General features: G+C 36.1%; 1 protein-coding gene across 1 annotated transcript; it reads left to right on the top strand.

The window, feature by feature from the left end:
• The first annotated feature begins 695 nt into the window (after positions 1 to 695).
• Positions 696 to 20,520, top strand: LOC137926121 (zinc finger protein 521-like). Its single transcript, XM_068769649.1, has 11 exons — positions 696 to 824; positions 953 to 1,064; positions 4,740 to 4,865; positions 9,495 to 9,690; positions 11,056 to 11,168; positions 12,753 to 12,880; positions 14,824 to 14,959; positions 15,764 to 15,897; positions 16,866 to 16,998; positions 19,082 to 19,257; positions 20,455 to 20,520. The coding sequence occupies exons 1-11, from the start codon at positions 696 to 698 to the stop codon at positions 20,518 to 20,520; spliced, it is 1,449 nt and encodes a 482-aa protein (XP_068625750.1).
• The last annotated feature ends 1,234 nt before the right edge of the window (positions 20,521 to 21,754 follow it).

Raw genomic sequence — 21,754 nt, 5'->3', positions numbered from 1 at the left:
TTGCAAAAATTGAAAGAATAGTTTTCAAGAACTTACATGTATTAATAAACAATTATTAAAATTTTGCTACATCCTTATAAGTTTTTAATAATATTTAAAGGGAAAATGTAAAAGATGGTTTACTATTAATTTCAATTATGAAGTGCCAGTCATATAAAAATTTCCAGAGATTTTTTATGTATATTTTCAAATTTAATTATTTTTATATCATTATAATTGCCAGTTAAATATTTTATACCATATTGTCATTTTATCTATTTTAGATGCAACAAATATATTATATATGCAAATTTTTCCAAGCAACACTAAATTTTATTGCAAATGGATTTCTTTTCAAAATCAAAAAGGAATCATTTATAAGTTTAATATTGAAAAATAATAACGTATATTTTTAATTCACTAAAATAGGCATTAAATAATTATTTTGGATAAAAACCATTCAATTTTTTCTCCACCTTTGCAGGTCAAGTAAAATATTTACATCACTGAAATATTTTTTAATGCTTTACGCGTCAAAACTTTGTATTTACTTTGTGATTAAATTATGCTATAAATTAATTAAATTATGCGGAACATCATTGTTCACAGGTCATGAAAAAGAAAAAATAATCGTCAATTGTTTTTTATAATTGAATTAAGAATATCACAAAATCAATTATATCCTCTTTCATTTGTAATGCATTTTAATAACAACAATGGAGGAAGAGGATTTTGTAGGTTGCATCAGTTGCATGAATAATAAAGATTTATGCGACCTATTTGCTGTTTACGCCGAAAATGAAGAAACTTATTCGCAAATGTTACAATCATGTTTTGATATCAAGGTTATGTTTACGTTTTATAATTTATTCATAAATATACCATCAGTCATTTGTAATTTATTATTTATTACAATATTTTAATATTTTTATTTTAATTATAGCATTTATATAACAATATATTGTGATTATAGGTTTCAAACGAATATAAATTTATATGCTCCGATTGTGTGGAGAAATTGGAGAAAGCTTCTGCTTTTAAGAACCAGACGAATAATAACCTAGCAATGCTTCAAAGTATCAAAGGTAACATGATATTTTACTTAATTTACAGTCCTTTTCATATTACCATATTGTACCCTTTTTTGCTTATGGAAATCTTGTCGATATATAATCACTTTTTACACCGAAAATGATTATAATATTTTTTAATATGCTTAATAAAATTGGTAACTCTTGCGGGCAAATATGTACGGTATTACATACAATACACTTCGTTGTAATATCTAAATATTATTATATACAAATTTAATAGAAGCTCGTTACACTCAACCGTAAAAAAATTCTATTTAGTGTGAACGATTTTTTTATTAAACCACTAAACTCGTTATTTTTTCTGAAATATGATCTAGATATTTTTTATCTATTTATATAAATCATGAAATATTTTAAACTAAACTAATTTTTAACTTCTTTTTTTGGTGCTTTTAAATCTTTAATGAAGCTTGTTAAGTTCGCCGGAAGATGGTGGAAGCACGCTGCTTCAAACCAGTATTTTTGTACAGTTGTGAACGTCCAAGATTGAAATGACGATGATGATATAAGTTTGAGAATGAATCGCTCTACATCTGTGTGAAAAATCTTATAAGCTCATCCTGATCAGTATGCGTTTTGAAACTTTATAGCGTTAAGTTGAAAGATTTTAGCTTCTTATAAATTTGGCTCTTTTGGCATTCACGCGACGTGCACAAGTGGTCAATGTTAATGATTCTATGAAGATAATAAATATCATGTCGGCCGATAGGCGCCCACTGTACATAGACCTCTTTCAAAGATTGCCACGATGACCGGTCTACCAACATGCAGAGATTTCTCAATACGAATAAATAAATAAAAATTGATAAGTAAGAAAAGGGCCAATATTTAACCACTTCCGCACATGCAGTGGTAGTCGTGCAATGAAATGCACCGCCCGTCAGCCCGCTGATAAATGCGTATGCAGCAAACAATGCGAATCACACAACCGCCACCGCCAAATTACTCAACACGTGTTTCATCCCTCCACGAGGCATCTTCAGGAGTTATATTACACCGATTAGTGTCAAACACACAGAGATAGAGAAAGAGAACTCTTATTTATCACCGGGCTGACGGGCGGTGCATTTCATTGCACGACTACCACCGCATGTGCGGAAGTGGCTAAATATTGGTCCTTTTCTTACTTAGGATGGACTTCCGCGTAACGCCTGATTCTATTAAATAAAAAAATTGATATGTGTATTATAACAGTCTTATAGTTAATCTGTACCACTAAACTGCAACCGTTTACTGTTAGTTCATTTAACACAAAATTCCTAACTCTTTTGTTTTACACGAGGTGAAATTAATTATTATCGAGGGTAATTATTATTATCTAGTAGTATTAAATTAATGTGATATGACTTTACCCTCCGAACACAACCGGACTATAGAAGACCGGCGTAACTCATCCTGAATGCGGTCCTGTGCTGAATAACACCGCTTGCTACACAAACACACAGAGAGACACGCGCACACGCACACACAGTTCTATCGAAGCCACATTGTTCTTTAGAAGTAGCAATAGGCGGGGCACATCGCTTGTGCAACCGACGGTCCTAAAAGGTTCTCCAGGAGTGACCATGAGCTGGTAGATGCGTCGTGGGTAGGCCCTCCACTAGTTGGACCGAGGAAGCAGCTAAGGTTGTGGAAAGTCGCTACATGCGGGTAGCGCGAGGCCGGTCATTGTGCCTATCTTGGGGGGGGGGGGGGGGGCATTTGCCTTGCAGCGGGCATCTAGCTCATAGACATGATGATAATTTATTGTTAGTCTGTTTTTTTATTCTACTGTGATTACTATATTATAATAACACAGTCTTCTTAGTTATTCAATTTAACTTAATATACCGTTTTATTTTTTATACATATCTTGAACACTTCTTTCGGTTTCGTAATAATAATTTTTTTTGTTCTGTTTTGTATGTGTTTATATCTTAATTTTATATAGTTATATCTTAATAGACTAAAAAAATGTATCTCCAAATTTCATAAAAAATACGGATGTACATTTTCCCATATTATTAGTAATTAGAAAGTACTTCATTGGTTACTTTGATTATTATCGCGTAAGGCCTGCAACAAAGCCGTCCAACTGAAATAGCAATGTTACGCTAAAGGCGCCAAAGAAGTTTTCAAAAGAGTTTTCAAAGAGTTTGAGTTTTCAGATAAAGATTTATCAGCTCCGATCACACTCCTGCAAACACCAGTATCTTGCGTGACTCAAACCAGTTATCTAGGTGTCGTCCTGCAAGACAAACCTTTTTCACTAACTTTCAGTGGTCACATTGAAAGCGCCTGAAAAAAATGTAATCTTCGTACTCGAACTAATAAGCGGGAACTATACGAGCCAGTACAGCCACATACGCAAGCCATCATCGTCGTTACACAATATCCAACAGATCTGGTCAGAAAAGAGGCCGGATATCATAGGAGAAGTCAGCCCTCGATTATACTTGGTAGAAGTGTTCCTTGAGTTTCCTTTTCCACTTCTTTTTCCAGCGCTAACACTTTCCAAAGATGTGGTATTGGTCAGGCAATAGAAATCGATTAATTAAGTCTAGATTTGACCTCCTCGGGCACTTTTCGGAATGCTAAACGGCTATTATCGACTATACTATTCACTTGTGGTGCCCACAAGTGACTACTCTGCGGACTCCTAATCCGATACATTACTTGTAGAGGCATCATTACATCATCATCGGCGGCGCATCGAAAAGGGGAATTCCACACAAATAAAATTGTTTATTTACATCGATTAAATACGGGCGAAGCTCGAATGTATATACAAACTTTTACTTCGGTCTTCATGTTGTTATTACCTCAAGACCTACCGGACCTAGGAAGAATGCCACACACTAATATCGAGGCTGCCCTGGTAGCCCTCTATATCTATCATCACTACCTTCAAAGAAGCCATCAGCTAAGCGCTCACTGCCCTGTCACCGTAAATCTGCAAATTCCATATGGGCAGCAGCGAGTTTGGGCCGAAAAAAGCGAAAATTTTGTAGGGAAGCGGTTATTTTAGACGCCGATAGATGGCGCTTAATATATGTATGACACTACATATTTTTTGTATTCTATTTTAAAAAAAAAACACCTTTAATTACAATTGCAAGGTATAACGGGAATACAAAAAAAAGCTACTGAAATAATCAGTCTATTGCTGAAAATCACTTATTCTCTGTTGATGTTATTGCTGTTAACCCGAAGGCTTTTACAGTTTCATCGGAGTTGAGTCCACGGAGCAGAAGGGTCTGTGAACTTAAAGCTGAAAATCAGCGCTGTAGTTAAACTGTACTGCAATACGAAGCTAAGAGTTCCCATTGTTGGTGCTCTTATATTCTTATATATCTTGCCTGAACTCTGGTTTCTGTTAGATGTCGACGTTGTTAGCTTTGCGGGGCTATTACAGCTTCGTCTATCACAGGGCTAAAAATTAAAATTTCTCCCACTACTAGTACGCCACTCTCTACCCCATTTCTTCTATCCTCCGGGTATTGTTGAGAGGAATAGTCCTCATTCCGTAAACATTTTACGTCCTTTTGAGCTGATTGTGTAGTTCTCTGTAGTTTTATTTCTTGAGTTTTTATTTCGGGCGACCCTCTTGTATCTTACCTGTATTAATATTAAGCCAACGATAAAAATATTTATTTTTTATTAGTTTAACATGTTATTTATTTACAGACGAAGAGTACCTTGACGAGTCGATTTTGGAAGAAGGCGAGAGCTTCTCGGTGAACCAGCACAAGCCACATAAGGTGGCCTCCACCAGAACTTCGGAGATGGCGTCTAATTCTGAAGACCCTGATGGTATCTACCATGTTTATATTACTATTCATCAGGCACATGTTATATGTGAGTGGCAGGACGGGGGAAGTAGAAATCTCGTGTGCGTCTCTACAATGGTAGTCTCACCTGTCTCAGCGCGCATTATTCCACACGGCGACACGTTGAAGGATCGACGTTCTCTAATGGACGCCACTACACTTAAAAATATTTGTGGTGGCAAAGTTAACTGTTCGGAACTGTTATCCGAGGTAAACTTTCGAATTCCTGCAGCAAGAACGCGTTCTTAATCTCTCTTTTTTATCAACGGCTAAGACAAATATCGGTAAACGTGCACCCTTATATAGAATGTGTGACCTCCACAATTCATATATTAGTGATATTGATATATTCTCGTGCTCTCTCGTATCTTTTAAAAGACAATTTCGTTCGAAATTATTGAGTACACACAATACAATTTAAACCATAATATAAATATATGATATAGATATATAAACAAACATAATATAAGTTTATGAGCCATAATCTTTGACCCCTGTTTATTAATGTTTTTACTTGTTCTGTCATTGTTTGACCATAAATCATTAAATGTTTTCAGTGAAATAGTTATAAGGTAACAATGGTAACTAATTTTATGTCTATGCTTCTAGTTAGTACTTTCTTACTACCTTTTGTTACTGTTTATCTCCAATAAAATAAATAAATAAATAAATAGACACTATTAACTTTTCAAAAAAAAGAAATTGGAACAATTTACAATCTCAAGGCGCAAAATAGCCTAAGAGGTGATGTATTTAATGAAATAGATATACCAAAGGTCCCATCACAAAGTATTTATTAAAAACAGTGATTATTTTTTTTAAATACAAGAATAATAAATTAGTTTGTGACGCAAAGTTTTCTTTTACAGTTCATTGTTTGACAAAGTATACGCTTCTTTTGTAAAATCCCAGAAGTAATTTTTAATTTATTTCCGAAAAATTTAAAGCTTATATTATGCTTCACTGCAAGTGTTTTGAACATGGGAGACAGCCATAAGTATTTTTTTGTTGTTTATTTATTTGAAAAAGATTCCAGTGTTATTAAGTATCATATTCATATATAAGGCAATTAAAATTAAAAAAATAAGATAACAAAATATTTCGCACCGGCGCGAGATAGGCACTGCGAAAGGAATTCCATTTACCAGTGCCGGGTCTCGTTTTTTGACACGTGGCGTACGTTTCCCGTACTCGTATTGAAGTTGCAATAAAAAAGTATGAAAGATAAATAAAAACTAATAGTTCGCCAACGAAGTTAGAAGGTTCAGGCGCAATGCAAGCACGTTCGGGGGGCGGCTCTAGCTCGTGAAGCGCCTGTGTGCATTGAATCCCTGGCGCCCACTAAGCCTGCCCCCCCCCCCCTCTCGCTGCAATTATTATTAACTTTGCCGTTTTTTAAGTTTTTTCATATTCCAACAAGCTATTTTATAAGTAGGTATAGCAGTTACAGTATGGTATTAGTTACGGCTTTTCTTCTTATGACGGCAGAATAACACTCATTGTTTTATGCCTGTTGTATATCTCTGTTGCCTCCTTACCCTTAATTTTCTGCTTAAAATCATTCGCGCCTCCTGTCGCATCGGTGGGCTGCGTAGTACTCGGTGCTCATCTACCTCCTGGTGGCTTTTTTCCGATGGGCTATCTTGCTTGGGTGTATCGAGTTACTTTGTGTGGGACTTTTTTGGGTGTCCTCCCTGGTTTTTTTTGGGGTCGCCTGTTGATCCCTTTCGGAATCGGTGCGTCCCGTTCCTGTGATGCGTTGGGTGGCCTACTCTTTTCTACTGTCGGGTTATTTTCTGGTATGTAGTCGGCCGCTTGTGCAACCAGATAGTTCGGGTGGTGTACGGCGTCTTAGAAGTATGGCCTTGATGCCTCTCCGAAGTACATGGTTCGCACATCTCCGTTATGGTCGGGAGGTTTAGTTTGCTGCGGAATGTCAAAGTTTTTCTGGTAGTGCTCCGCTACGGTTGCTTTTCTGGCGAAGCGGTTCTGGACCACTTGCAGGCGGTTCAATTTCCTCTCTCTTACAAGGGCGAAAGTAATGCTCTCGTAAGATATTATTGACCTTACGCAAGACTTATACAGGTGGGTTAGCGCTAGATTTCTGAAGGCACAGATCAGTGGGTATAATCTATCCAGAACGACCGCGGCCATGCTCCTCACGTTCTTAATGTAGGATGTGAAATTGAGTTGGAAGTCGAGGGTGACTCCTTGGTATTTCACCGATTTCTTCCATGGGATTGGTCGGTCGAAGAGGTTGATGCTTTCGAGTTTCCTTCTATCGGCTATTGGCTTCTTTTTTCTTATGAAGCCTCGATGGAAGTGTATGGCTTTGCTTCTGTTCGGATTGATGTTGATTTTCCATTTCCTGGAACTATTCGCCTAGGCTGTATGTGTCTACCCTATAATGACCAGTTTTATGTCTTTCATATTTGAATTATTATTATTCAAGTACCGTTATCTTCTATCTTGGTACTACATTTACTATCTTATCTAAAACTAGGACACAGGATAAGATGTATATACTTGGAAATGACAGATTTTGATTAGGCAATATAGATAGAAATGTGTTAAATATATATTGTTCGTTTTTTATGCGGATTGGTATGTAGAAACAGCTGTGTGTAGACCAATGCTCCGCAACCTTTTCTCATCTACGGCACACTAAAATCTCTCCTAGAATTACTCGGCACACCGAAAACTAAATTCTAGAAACGAGTGAACATGACGAGCCACTTTGGCTTAAATACAAGACACGTATAATGAAAAATTGTAAAATTTCAATTTAATAATTTTTACCGCGGCACACTGGTTGCTCAACACTAGTGTAGGTGTAGGCTACACAACACAAATCAGATAGCCGCTGGAGCCTTAAGGTTTTGACGCAGTGTAGAACATCCATCTACATACGATATTGGTAAGATCGTCGAAAGACGTTGGAGAAAGCCCCATCCAACCGCTCTTAGAGGAAATCTATATAGAAGGCATATGTCCAGCATTGGTTGTTACGGGTAAAATGATGTGTATTGTTAAACCTAAACACAGTTGTCTAAAATATCCAATGGTAGGAGGGCCACATAGTGTTCAGATGGAATAACCGCTAGGGCGCAGTGTCCAGTGATTTCGTTCTACAGCGAAAATGATGACTGTATGTGCTCGTATGTATATATAGATTAGTAATGATCACACTTCAGGAACTCAACCCACCTCCTGTTTTTTTAAACATACAATTTCTATGGTAAGGGATTGAATTAAATTTTCGGCGCTCTGGTAGAGTTTTTCATGATTGCCTTCGGATTAGTAAAAAGACATTGCGTAATAATCCAAACTAATGGCGTATTACTGATTGGTGTGTGATGCAGATTAGTGTTTCTCTCCATATGTTCAGAAAATTACAGAAGAGGCCAATTTCGAGAAGCTAGAATGACATTGAGCTCCACAATAATGGCATATTTTAGCTTAAAACTACGAGGGCTATAAATGCTTGGATTTGAATAGAGCTCACAACGAACTCGGACGGGTTTTGTGTTTTTGGTTGTCACTTTTACCTTCTTCTTAACACAGTAGTAGAGCAATTCATTTCCAAGCTTTATCACTTATTATTACGCTATAACGGTTTTTTTTTTAATTTGTTTCATTATAATTAATAGAATATAAGAATAGAATTAATATTGTAATAACGTATAGGGCGTAATTAAGAAAAAATCTACGACAGAATCTTTTGATGGCACGTTGAGAGAATGCTTCCTCAGCTACTGCAGGAATTTGGTGATAAATGCAATAGGTAAAAAATAAAACACAGTAATAGACTCAAATAGACTAGAATATGAATAAAAAAAGTAAAACAAACACTAAAATATAGAAATAAAATAAAGTAATACCAAAAATAGTGCAATAAACAGTATAATATAATATGATAATTATAAAGAAAATATATGTTAAATATTTGAACAAGAAATGTAATGTTGCAAAATAAAATAGTAAGGAAACCTAGAATGTAGTGGTTTAAGATGGATGTATGGCTAATGGAATGAAAGAGAAAGACTGGGAAAATTGTAGAATGAAAGAAACAGTACGATAGATAAGATGATACATGAAAGAGAAGAATGATAATAATAAAAAATATGAATAAATTACTAGAAATAAAAAGTCCCTGGTCCACACGAGATAGGGGAACGAGAGGTCTCGAACAGCGGGGACCATTAAAAAAAAAACCTCATGGCATTTAACGATCTGTAAAGCTTAGGCAGCGACTTGAAATAAAATAATGTACCTACTAATGTATAATTGAGTAAAACTTCCAAATTGTATTGTTAATTTATATAAATTTTAGCTGTATTTACCCATAAGAGAAAACTGTATAAGAAATTTTGTAAATAATAGTAAAACGCTGTCGTGCCTTGCAGCTGCGAGAAGAAAGATTCGTATCAAATAGCGGCAACCCTCTCCAAACTGCCTGCGTTTAGTAAAATCGAAGAAAAATGTTGTAAAAAAAACTCTAGCGATACAAATTACCGTATAGGGTTGCCTGCAAAAGAAATACACACTTTATTACACATATGTCTTTGTTGTTCTTTACATTTTTAAATTAATAAAAAAAATATTATCCTAGATATCAGCGAAGATCACGAGATCCAAGCGCTGGACGAGACGACCTGTATTTACTGCAACGTGCAGCTGCCAACCGCCGAGGAGATAGACCACCATGTCCGCATGGTGCATGGGCTGGAGCCGCGCACCGGCATGCGTGTGAGGGAGTGCTCTCTTTGTGGCGCCTCCTTGAGGGACCTTGCCGATCATATTAACAGGTAATACCACAATACCCAGTTTTCGTGCACATAAAGTCGATTTCGTCATTTTAGGAACAAAGTGTACGCATCAATAAAAGAATCCCGGAAGCAATTTTAAAGGTATCCACAAGAAAAATTCAAAGCTTATGTATTATTATATTAAAAATCTTATAGTTTCTGATTTTTATTTTCGAAAGTTTTTATAGGTATACCGATTTTCACGTGAAAATAAAAAGATTTACAGCTGGGAAAAATATAAATGTGACTCTGAAAGAGAAATTATCGAGTTTTTTGCCAGGTTTTATTCCTTAGAATCAACATTCCGAGCCTGGCAGTAGTATTAGGGGGATTGGAAAGTAAGGTCGCTTTCTCAAGTTAAATCCACACGACATTTTTAACAAGTTTTTATTTCTAATCAACAATATATTCACCTTCGTAACCAACAACCTTTTACCATCTATTACACAAATTTTCAATGCCGGAGTGGTAAATATCAAACAGTTTTTCTGCAAAATATGTCGACAGAAACGACGTTATTTTCCAGTGAGAGGGGCTCACACAAACACATATATTAAACTAATAAATATGCATAACATATACACATATTTAAATAAGCATTATGACAATGTCTTAACTTTCGAAAGTGCTTAGCATAGCACTTTGAATAAAAAAAAAGAATTTCGGTATGCTTTTCCACAAGACTCGCTTATAAATAGTGTTATTAGTTGCGTAACAAGTTATGAGAGAAGTCGCCCCCACGGCCTCTCTACTGCTTTACAGCAAAAGGCCCTGCTCTACATCAAGAGTTTTCAGACTCTTTTGGTCATTGGCCACTTATAAAATTGTGCTTGTACCTTTTTAAAAATTGTGCTTGTTCCTTTTACAAAATTGTGCTCGTTTACGTTCAAACAGATAGTTTTGTTTCATCGCCGCTGTTTTCTTTCTCTTTCTAAACATTTATTGCATAATGATGCTGATTGCGTAATTATTGAGATTTTTACTATTGTTATTAACGTTATTTATATAATTGATATCTCATACAAAAGTGTAAAATAAACTGCTCATCTGAAGTAGAAGTCGGCGGGGCGCAACGCTCGTGCAAACCGATGGCCGTTGGAGTTCACGAGTGGTGACCACGAGCAGGTAGACGCGTAGGTAGAGGCCCCTAACTAGGTAGACCGACGACATAGTTAAGGCCGCTGGAAGTACCTGGATATGGTCAGAGCAAGACTGGTCATCAAGGTGATTTTCGTAGAAGGTCTATGGCTAAAAAAGAAGCAGAAACGTCAAATACTTTTGTTACTTATAAATACGTTGCCAAAATTATGTATCTCTCAATGAACTAGTACATTATTTCTTCTGTTATAAATCCCCACAACGCAGATGTCACAGCGCCGCTTCAGAAACAGAGGGTCGGCAGTACGCGTGTCATTTCTGTGAAAACGTGTACAACAGCAAGAAGGCTTGCTTCACACATTTGAGAATGAAACATGGACGTGAGTAATTTTTTTTGTTCTTGCGACGAAACGAAATTTAAGTCATCTCATGTCATGTGAAAAATGGCCACGATCTTAAAATGTTCTTTGGTTTTTTAACTGTTGTAAACTTTCAATGCTGAATGAAGATCTCTACATAGATTTTCAAAGGGACCGGTAATCAAGTGAGTGGAATTCATACGCTGCGCTTGGAAGGCCCCAGTTATCTGTTCCGCGGGCTAAGTGGCCTCCCCGCTGCCACTTCAACCGTTTTCGTTAGTTTATGGATATCCTCATTCCTGATTTCATAAAATGTGCTTCGCCCGTTTCCTGACTTAACATAATAATGGCCTATCAACTACTTTAATGGTTAAATTTTGTAATCTTATCTTAGTTGACTTTCATTTGACGAAAGGAATATTCCTATTAAATTTTAAGTCTGAAAACCTTATGGTTCCAGAGATCTCGTGATGAGTTAGTGTAATGGTGATAATGTATCTTATGTAAAAGTAGTAGTGATGGGTAGTCCGCGAGCTAAAGATAAGAAAGGTATATATATATATATATACATATCCAAAAGATATATTCACTAACTCGCGTGTGTTTATATATCTACATATTTATGCTAAGAGATAATTGTTCTGACAAGTTACGACTTGTACAAAGTTAGAGATAAAGAGATGGGCTTATATAGCACTTACACGTAAAAAAGAGAGACGGATAGCTATGGCATGTTATGTTAAAAATGTAAACAAGAGATTTTCGGAACGACAACATCACGCGCGCGGGAGTTCAACTTTTTTGTGCTATATGATAAAAGACATAAATGCTTAATAGAAATATTTCACACGTATTATTCCGCCTTACTGAGTTCTACGTCTGAGCTTAAAGTGCCGAAAATATAAAGGATATAGGTTTTATTTAGTTCGACCCGTACGGAATTTATTTGGATCAAAATTAAAAATTGAAATTTAAGCACCTTCTCGTTTCCAGATTTATCTGAAATTTGGTACACACATTTAATTTAGATGACAATACAATATAATAAAATCAATAACATTATAAATCTAAGATGGCCACCGATACAAAATGGCGGATTGCATATTTTTCCTTAACCCCCTCAATATGGGTATCAAATGAAAGGGCTACACTAGTAAAATATGATGATTATGTCAATATTTAAAATTCAAGATGGACGCCGTTCTAATATGACGGACTAGGTACATATTTTTCCACGACCACCACAATATGGTTTTTTAAATGTATTTATTTAGTCTCAGGTGCCAAATTCTCTCTTAAGCCGTGCTGAGCTAAATGAGTTAAAGATATAAAAGAGTGATATATATCCCGATATCGACACGATATAACTCCTTCTTTTCTTGTCAGGGATACATTTTGCCCATGTCTAAAAGGTAGATTGTCACTTGAATAACAATTTAATTGGTAGTTTTAATTACATTATCGTTATTAATTAAAAAAAATAATGATAGTAACATTTACATTACATTAACATCTATATACTGTGTTATTTCTATATGTAGAAGCTCAATTGAGTTACAATACTGAACCGGTGCACCGATTTGAAATCGTGTTATTAATCGACAGTGAAGCTGTGCAACGACCACACTCCAAAGTATTCGTCGAGCGACCGCAAGAAGTGTCACATTTGCCAGCGCGACTTCAGCCAGAAGCAGATCTTGAACAATCATCTCTGGAAGGCACATGGATATGAGGTAACCTCATGGCCTTCTAATAATTAATAAATTGACAGCAAAGAAAGATTGATTTTAATATTGAAAACATTGAAATCAGGGAGGAGACAATACCCCCCCTGATAGGCGGAAAAGAAACCATGAAAGAATTCCTCAGTTATTGCAAAAGAATTATACAATATGCAATAGAAAAAAATAAAAGTTAGGCATCAACAAACAAAAACAAAAAAGATATGTAAAAATAAATAATATTAAACTGTGATAAAGATAAAGATAAAAATGTCATACAACAAAACTAGAAATTAAGAAAATGTAAAATGAAAAGAGGATGAAAGAATGGTAAAACATGGCTAAAGGGAAAGAAAGCAGAATTGTGGTATAAAAGAACAGAATGAAAGAGAAGAGAATGAAAATAAAATAATTAAGTGAATAAATTAAATGCTAATAAAGTCCCTATCCCACCATAAATAGGGGTACGAGAGGCCCACAATAGCGGGGGTCATAAAAAAATATATTGAAAACAGTTCTAAAATACACTTGACTGGTTATTTAACACATAAATGCATGATTTTTATTTATACATTTAAAAATATATATTTTGCAGATATACACTACAATGCAGAGGAAAATATCTTTATATATGTATAAGATTTCTATACTTATTTTTTTTCTCAAAACCTTATGTTGCAGATATACAACACTATGCATTTACTGCTACTTATACCGTTTAAGTGGTATGTTGTAGATTTTTTTCATTACGCATTTAAGGGTTAAATTAAAAATATCTATTTGTAGGCATTTACACGCATTTTTGAATCGTCGATTAGATAAACTACCATCGGGTTGCCAGGAGTTGCTCATTTAAAATAATTTTTAACAATGCTTGATGCATACATTATATAATCAACCGTGTAAATTGGTTCAAAAACAAAGTTCCTCACATTTCCATCAATTAAAACTCTTGGATGCTATAAGAATTAATAGCATACTTTTAATTTTATATTCATAACTAAAAAAAGAAAGGTGTACGATTTCTGTGGAACTAGCACGATGTCCGAAGTAGAAGTGTGTTTTTCATTCTATTGTCTATTGTCTCATGTGAAGTGTTTGCTGTTAGCCTTGCGGCTTTTACAGATTCATCGGAAACGAGTTCACGGAACGGAAGGGTCCGTGAACTATATAGGTGTTTTCCATTCGAGCTTCGCCCGTTTTTATATCGATGTAAATAAAGAATTATATTTCTGTGGGATTCCCCTTTTCGATGCGCCGTAGACGATGACGTAATGTTGCCACTACAGAACTTCGCATACTCTTGAAGGTTTTGTTAAGTTTTTGAAGTTGAAATTTCAACGTTACTAGTTTACTTTTATTTCTTATATTTATCATATCTATCACTATTTTTTGAGTTATATTTTAAATATATATACATATTATATATATATATATATATATATATATATATATATATATATATAATGCCGTTTAATACTGTCTAGTTATATTAAATATATGAAGAAATCACGTTGTTACTGCAAAACGTTCAATACTGGATGAGAACATGCCCGAACATTGTTTCGAGACACTGCGTTGTTTGGAAGATCCCATCATTTCATCGGTAGAATGTCCATAGCTGGGCATAAGCCCCATCCCTCTATAGATTCAAGGCCCGGTTGAAATCCACCTGCATGTAGTCTTCTAACGAACTAACTTTGTAGGTAGACATATTACGCTGCACATGCTGGTCTTCATTCTAGAAATTCGCTGTGATGCCTATCCGTAGCTGAATAGGAACAAATTCACTATTTCAAGTCAGCCGATAGACGCTCAATGGAAAGTTTAGGCCTCTGTCGTCTTCCGCTGCCTGAATCGAGTGACTTCCCGCGACCTTGATTATTTCTTCTGCTCACCTATTTGGAATCAATTAGCTTTTTAGATTACTCTTCCACTAAAATCTTTTGTCAAAGGTGGAGAAGAGAAAAGCATTCTTCTGTCCACTCTGTAACGAGAGAGTTAGTTATGGCACAAACTTCAGCGCACATCTCCTACATCGCCATCAAGTACGAGAGCAGGTGGAACAGCTGGAGTTCAGTACGATGGACGGTGAGTACCATAGTGCCTGTCTTTACACGTGCCACTAATAGGTTGCTATTGTATAAATATTACCTTAGAAAAGGGTTTAGAAATACAGAAGAGAACATGTTTCTTCGTATTTTACAGTTCTTTTGTACTACAGCGGTGCATACATATCACCATCAATAAGGCATCGAGAGACCTTCTCCAAAGGTCGGTCCTGATCGGTCTTGGGCTGCCCGCCTCCAGCGACCTTGACCATATCGTCGGCCCACCTAGTTGCCCACGCCATCTCTACTGGCTCGTGGTCGCCAATCTAGAACCTTTTGGCTTCAACGGCCTTCGGTTGCAAGAGCGATGTACGCCACTTCGATTACCTAGATACATCTGGTTTTTTTATGGAATTTCATCACGTAATTATAATTCGCCGGCTGTCATGTTTCTAATATCCTGTTATATACCTATAAATTCCCAGTACAGGCCATTTAATGCAAACAATATTTAGATGGAATAAAACAATGTTTTAGAAGTAAGAAAAGGCCCAATATTTAGCCACTTCCGCACGTGCAGAGTCAACTCTATGTTTGGCACTAATCGGTGTAACATAACTCCTGAAGATGCCCCGTGGAGGGGTGAGACACGTGTTGAGTGATTTAACGGTGGCAGTTGTGTAATTCGCATTGTTTGCCGCATGCGCATTTATCAGCTGGCTGGTAGGCGGTGCACTTTGTTGCACGACTACCACTGCATGTGCGGAAGTGGCTAAATATTAGTCCTTTTCTTACTTATGATGGAGTTCCGCAAAATAACGCCTGATTCTATTAAATGTTTTAGACTTCATGCTGTTCAAGAGTGCAATACAAGAGGAAACTAAATTCCGGTTCCGGAAGACCACAGCCAGCAAGCAGACCATAGAAGGCGTTCGCTCGCATTACATGTGCAGCCAGTCCGGAATTTATGTATATCAGGTACAATCACCATCATATCAGCTAAAGCGGGGTCGAATTATGTAGGCCTCTGCCACAAGCATCCAACAGAACCGTTTGGAGGACCTTAACAAACTCGTCTGCCGCCCATCTTATGAGTGAGTGCCCTGTGCTCCGCCTGCTGAACCGCGCTCTCTATTCCAGAATCTTAAGGTCCCAGCGGCCATTTGTTCGACTTATACATCTTCGTCAACTCTACATGTAATGTAGTTTTTAGTAAAGGAACTAAATATCTCCAGCATTAAAACCTTTACACCTACTTTCAAACACGCTGTATAAAGTTATCACACAAATGTTACATTGTTATTTTTTTATTAATATGCGACAGGCCAATAACTTTAGCAGTAAAAATTGTGTGGAGATTGTGGAGTGCTCCAATTAATATTAATAATATTCGCAAAATGCAATTAACCCTTAATAGCCTAGAGTTTCAATTTTGATACCAATCTTTTAAACCGAATGTTCACAGTAATTAGTTTTTTTATAGGTTGGCTGTACGAATTTTACTGTTGTACTTTCCAACGAGATAAAAAAATATATTTTTCCCTTGATCTAGACCCTCAAGCAAACACAGAAATGTTAAAAAAAATCACTTTCGTAAATCAGGCTACTACGGGTTAATTCGACCGATGCTTATTATGTCGTTGTCGCATTGACGTTCTTATGTCATTCTTATTACTCATAAATTTATGACATTGTGGGGTTGCCCACAAGTTGGGATAGATAGTAAACAATAATAAATTTTAATATGTCGTGATAAAAATTTAAAACGCTTTTTTCAGAATCTATATTATGTTATCACTTTTCAAACTATTTTATTTTTGTATTGCCTGTACCATGCATTATTGGCAGCAAATGAGATATATATTCATGGCTATAAAAAATTTTCACTTGTTTTCAATCATCCTGTACATTATTTTTTTAGTTGTAATGAAAATGCATTTTCTCAGGGTAAAGGCAAGCGGCCAGCGCCTGAAAGGCAAATATATAAGACGGGCAAGGCGTGCCCCGCCCATATGATCGTGACCGAGACCATGGACAGGGTTCTGGTCACGTTCTACAAGACGCACGTTGGTCACGGGAGTGAGTAGCTTTCATCCTATTCGTCTACCATTCATGTAGAGCAGAGTTCCCTAAACTTTTTTGTGTCGTAGACCCCTTGTTATGTTTTTCCGTGTTAGGTAGACCCCCTACTTACCGGATATTGATTTCCTATAAATTTCTAACTGTAGTGAAGTTTAGTGTTAAAAATTTAAAGTAAAAACATGTTACAAACGTTGTTATACGTAATAACATGTTAATTTATACATTTATTAATTGAATTTAAATTAAAACTACTCAAAATAAAATTTTGTATCTGTTATGTAAAATATACGTAACATATTAATAATTTTTTTATTTCATAGGTACTTTTATAAATAATGTAAATGTTTTGAAATTATAAGATAGTATGAAGTAAGTAAACAGGTACTATCAGTGTATGTGTTGAGCTCCACTATCGTGGACCCCATTTTCATTTCATGGACCCCTAAATTTTTTTTCGCTGACGTAGACCCCTTGCAGGTTGCCTTAGACCCCTGGGGGTCGATATAGACCACTTTGGGAATCACTGATGTAGAGTAAAGGTTCACAATTTTATTTTAAAAACCATTTTCAAATTCAGAATGTTTCTATTCGAGTATGCATTTACACGCACTTTTGAATCGTCGATTATTTTAATGTTGCAAGTAAGTAAAGCTCCCACCGGTTCGGAACGCTGACAGTTGCAAACTAAATTTAACCCTTAATAGCTTGATTTACGAAAGTGATTTTTTTTAATATTACTGTGTTTGCTTGAGGGTCTAGATGAAGGGAAAAATAGATTTTTTTTTTCGTTGGAAAGAATATTATACAACAGTAAAATTCGTACAGCCAACCTATAAAAAAAAACTAATAGTAATGTGAACATTCGGTTTAAAAGATTGGTATCAAAATTGAAACTCTAGGCTATTAAGGGTTAACAGTTTCTAATGTGTATGGGACACATTAAAAACTGTTAACCAATAGTAAATAAGTGAACCAACCAACAATCACGCATTTCCATTAACCAAAAACTCTTGAATGCTATAAGTACTAATATACTTTTATTTTAGGTTAAAAAATTAAAAAAGACGGGTTAATATATCTTGTTGAACTTTATTATTTAATTAATTATATAAGCATACTAATTTAACTTAATTATATAAGCTTACACTCGGACCCACAAAGTATTTGTTTAAATGTATGCATTACAAGTTAAGTTTTATTTCATGTAGTTATCATATGACTAACAAGATTCCAAACTTTAAATTAATTATAGATTTTAGATTTTAAATTATAGCCCAACGATATTAAGTTATTAAATATGTATCGAGATACAGCTGTTAGATTGCCAATATTTTAAAAACTTTTAAGGAAACTCTCGCTTTCAAGTTACAATTAATTTTAGCGACATTGTAGTGTAAAAAAAATCTAAATTTTATGCGCCTGTGTCTACATTTCAGCCATTTTCTCAATTAAAGATATTAAGATTAACTGTTTGCAATCATATTCACTATGAATCCTACTTGTGAATTCAATCCTTTCGTCAGCTTCCGGGATCGATTCGATCAACGAGCTACAGCTAAATTTGTAGCTAATATTTTATTTTAATTAAAAATTTACTCCTAAAATAGAATAAATTAAAGTAGAAAAAATGTTAATAATCATTGCCAGATTTGAGAAAATAATCAGAGGAATTAAAATAAACCTGCTGTACACGCTATTAGGTTCAATAAAATTTTCTCACTTATTCTTAAGTCTAATATATAGGATTTCATAACAACTTGTCAAACAACGCAGGAAATTTCTATTTCAGATGTTTGAAAGTTATTTCTTCTAATTTTCTCGAATACAATTATGGCGCGTTACGAACTAACTTAAACTTAGCTTTAAGCTTACTGTTTATAAACGATTGTAATGATCATATGTGAAAAAGTTTTTTCTTTTGACTTTAACTTTACCAGTAAATTCAATGTGTGTATGTATAGGCGGGTCACTGAAGTGAGTTCTCTGCCATGGAGAGAGCTAAGCTCGAGTCTCAGGGAGCGTCTATAGGCTAACATGATCAAAATAACAAACATAAAAGACCCTGTTTATCGTTGTTTAGCTTGTCCATACTACGAGCCAAGGGAACCAAAGCGGCCAAAGTGCGAGGCAGCTGGAGATGGCGACCCCCAGCTCATCTGCGACGCCTGCGGCTCCGGCTTCTCAAGCGCGGACAGTTTTAAGAGTCACGTGGCATCGCACGGACTCAAGCTCTTCCCGTGCGAGCACTGTGATGACGTGAGTTGTCTGTCATTATCTTGTTAATGCACTGCGACATCATCACATGCTCTTCACCTTAAAATTTGTGTTCAACTCTGAGATGGGTGCGTTACTTCATCATCATCATCATTTCAGCGGTGAAACATCCAGTTGTGTATGGGTATTTGTGAATTTAACAAGTCCAGCTGAGTTTGTGGTATTCTTGGATCATGGCGCTTCACAGCTCATGCATATCATCATTGTAATTTCAGACAATAGATGCCCACTGCTGATCATATCATCCTCTTCCTAAGATCGTCACGGTTACCAAACATCCATCTATTACATTACACATGCATTATTATACATAATAGTATCTGAAACTGTATACTGGCATTCTTCATTTCATGTAGACGGCATAAATATCATTACTTCTGCCGCGGAACGTTCATTGGTGGTCATAGGCCTTCTCCATGGGTTTTCATAATCCCATTTATACCTCATTTTCAATAAATTAATGTATGGCATACCCTATCAGAAAGATGATTAAGTTATTAAAATTTTATCATAGTTAATTAAAAGGAAAAGAAATCTATACCTCGTCGAACAGTGATAGCCAAGCGGTAGAGGATAAATATTTAATGGAATCAGGCGTCACATTGCGGAAGTCCATCCCAAGTAAGAAAAGGACCAATATTTAGCCACTTCCGCACATGCAGTGGTTGTCGTGCATCAAAGTGCACCGCCCGCCAGCCCGCTCGTAAATGCGCATGCGGCAGACAATGCTAACTACACAACCGCCACCGCTAATCTACTCAACACGTGTTTCACCCCTCCACGGGGCATCTTCAGGAGTTGCTACACTGAAGTGGCTAAATATTGGTCCCCCCATCTCTTGGTCAAAACTTGCATATTGTATAGAATATGCAAGTTTTGACCAAGAGCAGCACCCCCCCCCCCCCCCCAGGTGGACCGAAGATATAATTAAGGCCTCGGGAAGTCATCGTGGCAACCTTTGGAGGCTTATGCAGTAGGCGTCCATCAGCTGTAAAAAAGTTTTCACAAACGACATTCGCTAAGCTTCCTGAAACATTATCTGCCTTCATTAATAAGTGAAACTTACGAATTGTGAACCCTGGTACGAAGTGAATACCCTCGTCGAGTCCAGCGAACCACTAGGAGTCCATCTGAACCATTACACTGAGGATTTGCATTAATAATAAGTTTTCCTACTAGTTGTTCCAGAATATCGACGCCTGGACCCGGCACGTGAGGATCGAACACGACTCGAGCCTGCTGTAGAGCATACTTTAACACCGTCATTACTTACATTTTCCTGTGTATTTTGGCAAACATAAGTATTATTATTATTATGATTATCCGGTTGAATTGTTATGGCGCTATCTGTGACGAAGTAACAAAAAGTACTTGAGCCTATATTCGCATGCCGTTTATACTTTTGTAGACTTCTCCCCGTTGGTTTCGAATAAATATATAATCAAGACAACAATATAAATAAACGTCACATATATATATATATATATATATATATGACTATATATATATCTAATATATAAAATTCTCGTGTCACGGTGTTCGAACTTGAACTCCTCCGAAACGGCTTGACCGATTTTTACCAAATTTTACATGCGTATTCAGTATGTCTGAGAATCGGCTACTATCTATTTTCCATACCCCTAAGTGATAAGGGTGGTCCACCCCTAAATTTTATTTTTAATTTTTTAGCCATTTTTTTTGGGTTTTTATTTTATTATAATACAGCATACAAAAATACATACAAACCTAAATTTTCACCCCTCTACGATCAACCCTTATCTTACATTTGTTAATTAAAAACTTTAATTTTTTTGCAAAACAACGTTTGCGGGATCAGCTAGTATATATATATATATATATATATATATATATTGATAGAACTATTTTACAAATAAAACATACTGTACTGTGATGCGTGGCTGTTAAAATGTAATGTTCGTAGTAAGTGGGACGAAGTTGTACTGGCAATCGAGTTTAGCCAGACACGCTTGAGCCCAGCGACACCGATCATCTGTTCCGTGAACAATGGAACTCCGTGCGGTAGACTTAAAATACCACGCGTTCTACACTGTAATTAAATCATTACGTTTGTAATTGTTACAAATCCAAGTAATCGTCATCCTCCCACTGCATGCCAGATGGTGTTTATGAACTACTTGATGATCCAGTTGTATCATGATCATCATCACCCGTAGATTTCCAGGAGGACCGATTGAAAGCCTTCATCCAGGGTTTGACGACCTTTGTAAGGTCCAGTCATCCTACGCTGCGCTCGCCTATCCGAGGCTTCTAATCCAGAACCTTAAGGTACCAGCAGCTAAACCTGTTCATTGTGGTCTGGCCCACTACCACTAACTCTCGCGTGTCGGTTACTTTAAGTCTGAGCTCCCGATTCCTAACTTTTACGTTTACTGTGAAAAAATCCTGAAATTCCACTAATTCTTTGAAAAGTAAATTTGAAAAATGAAACAAAATATAA

The sequence above is a fragment of the Battus philenor genome, unplaced genomic scaffold (assembly GCF_028537555.1).
Source record: "Battus philenor isolate CCGP_79_NKW_IND1 unplaced genomic scaffold, ilBatPhil1.0.hap1 SCAF_29, whole genome shotgun sequence".
NCBI classification, from domain to species: domain Eukaryota; kingdom Metazoa; phylum Arthropoda; class Insecta; order Lepidoptera; family Papilionidae; genus Battus; species Battus philenor.
The sequence above is the reverse complement of the archived record's forward strand: the minus strand, read 5'-3'. Positions and strand labels throughout refer to the sequence as shown.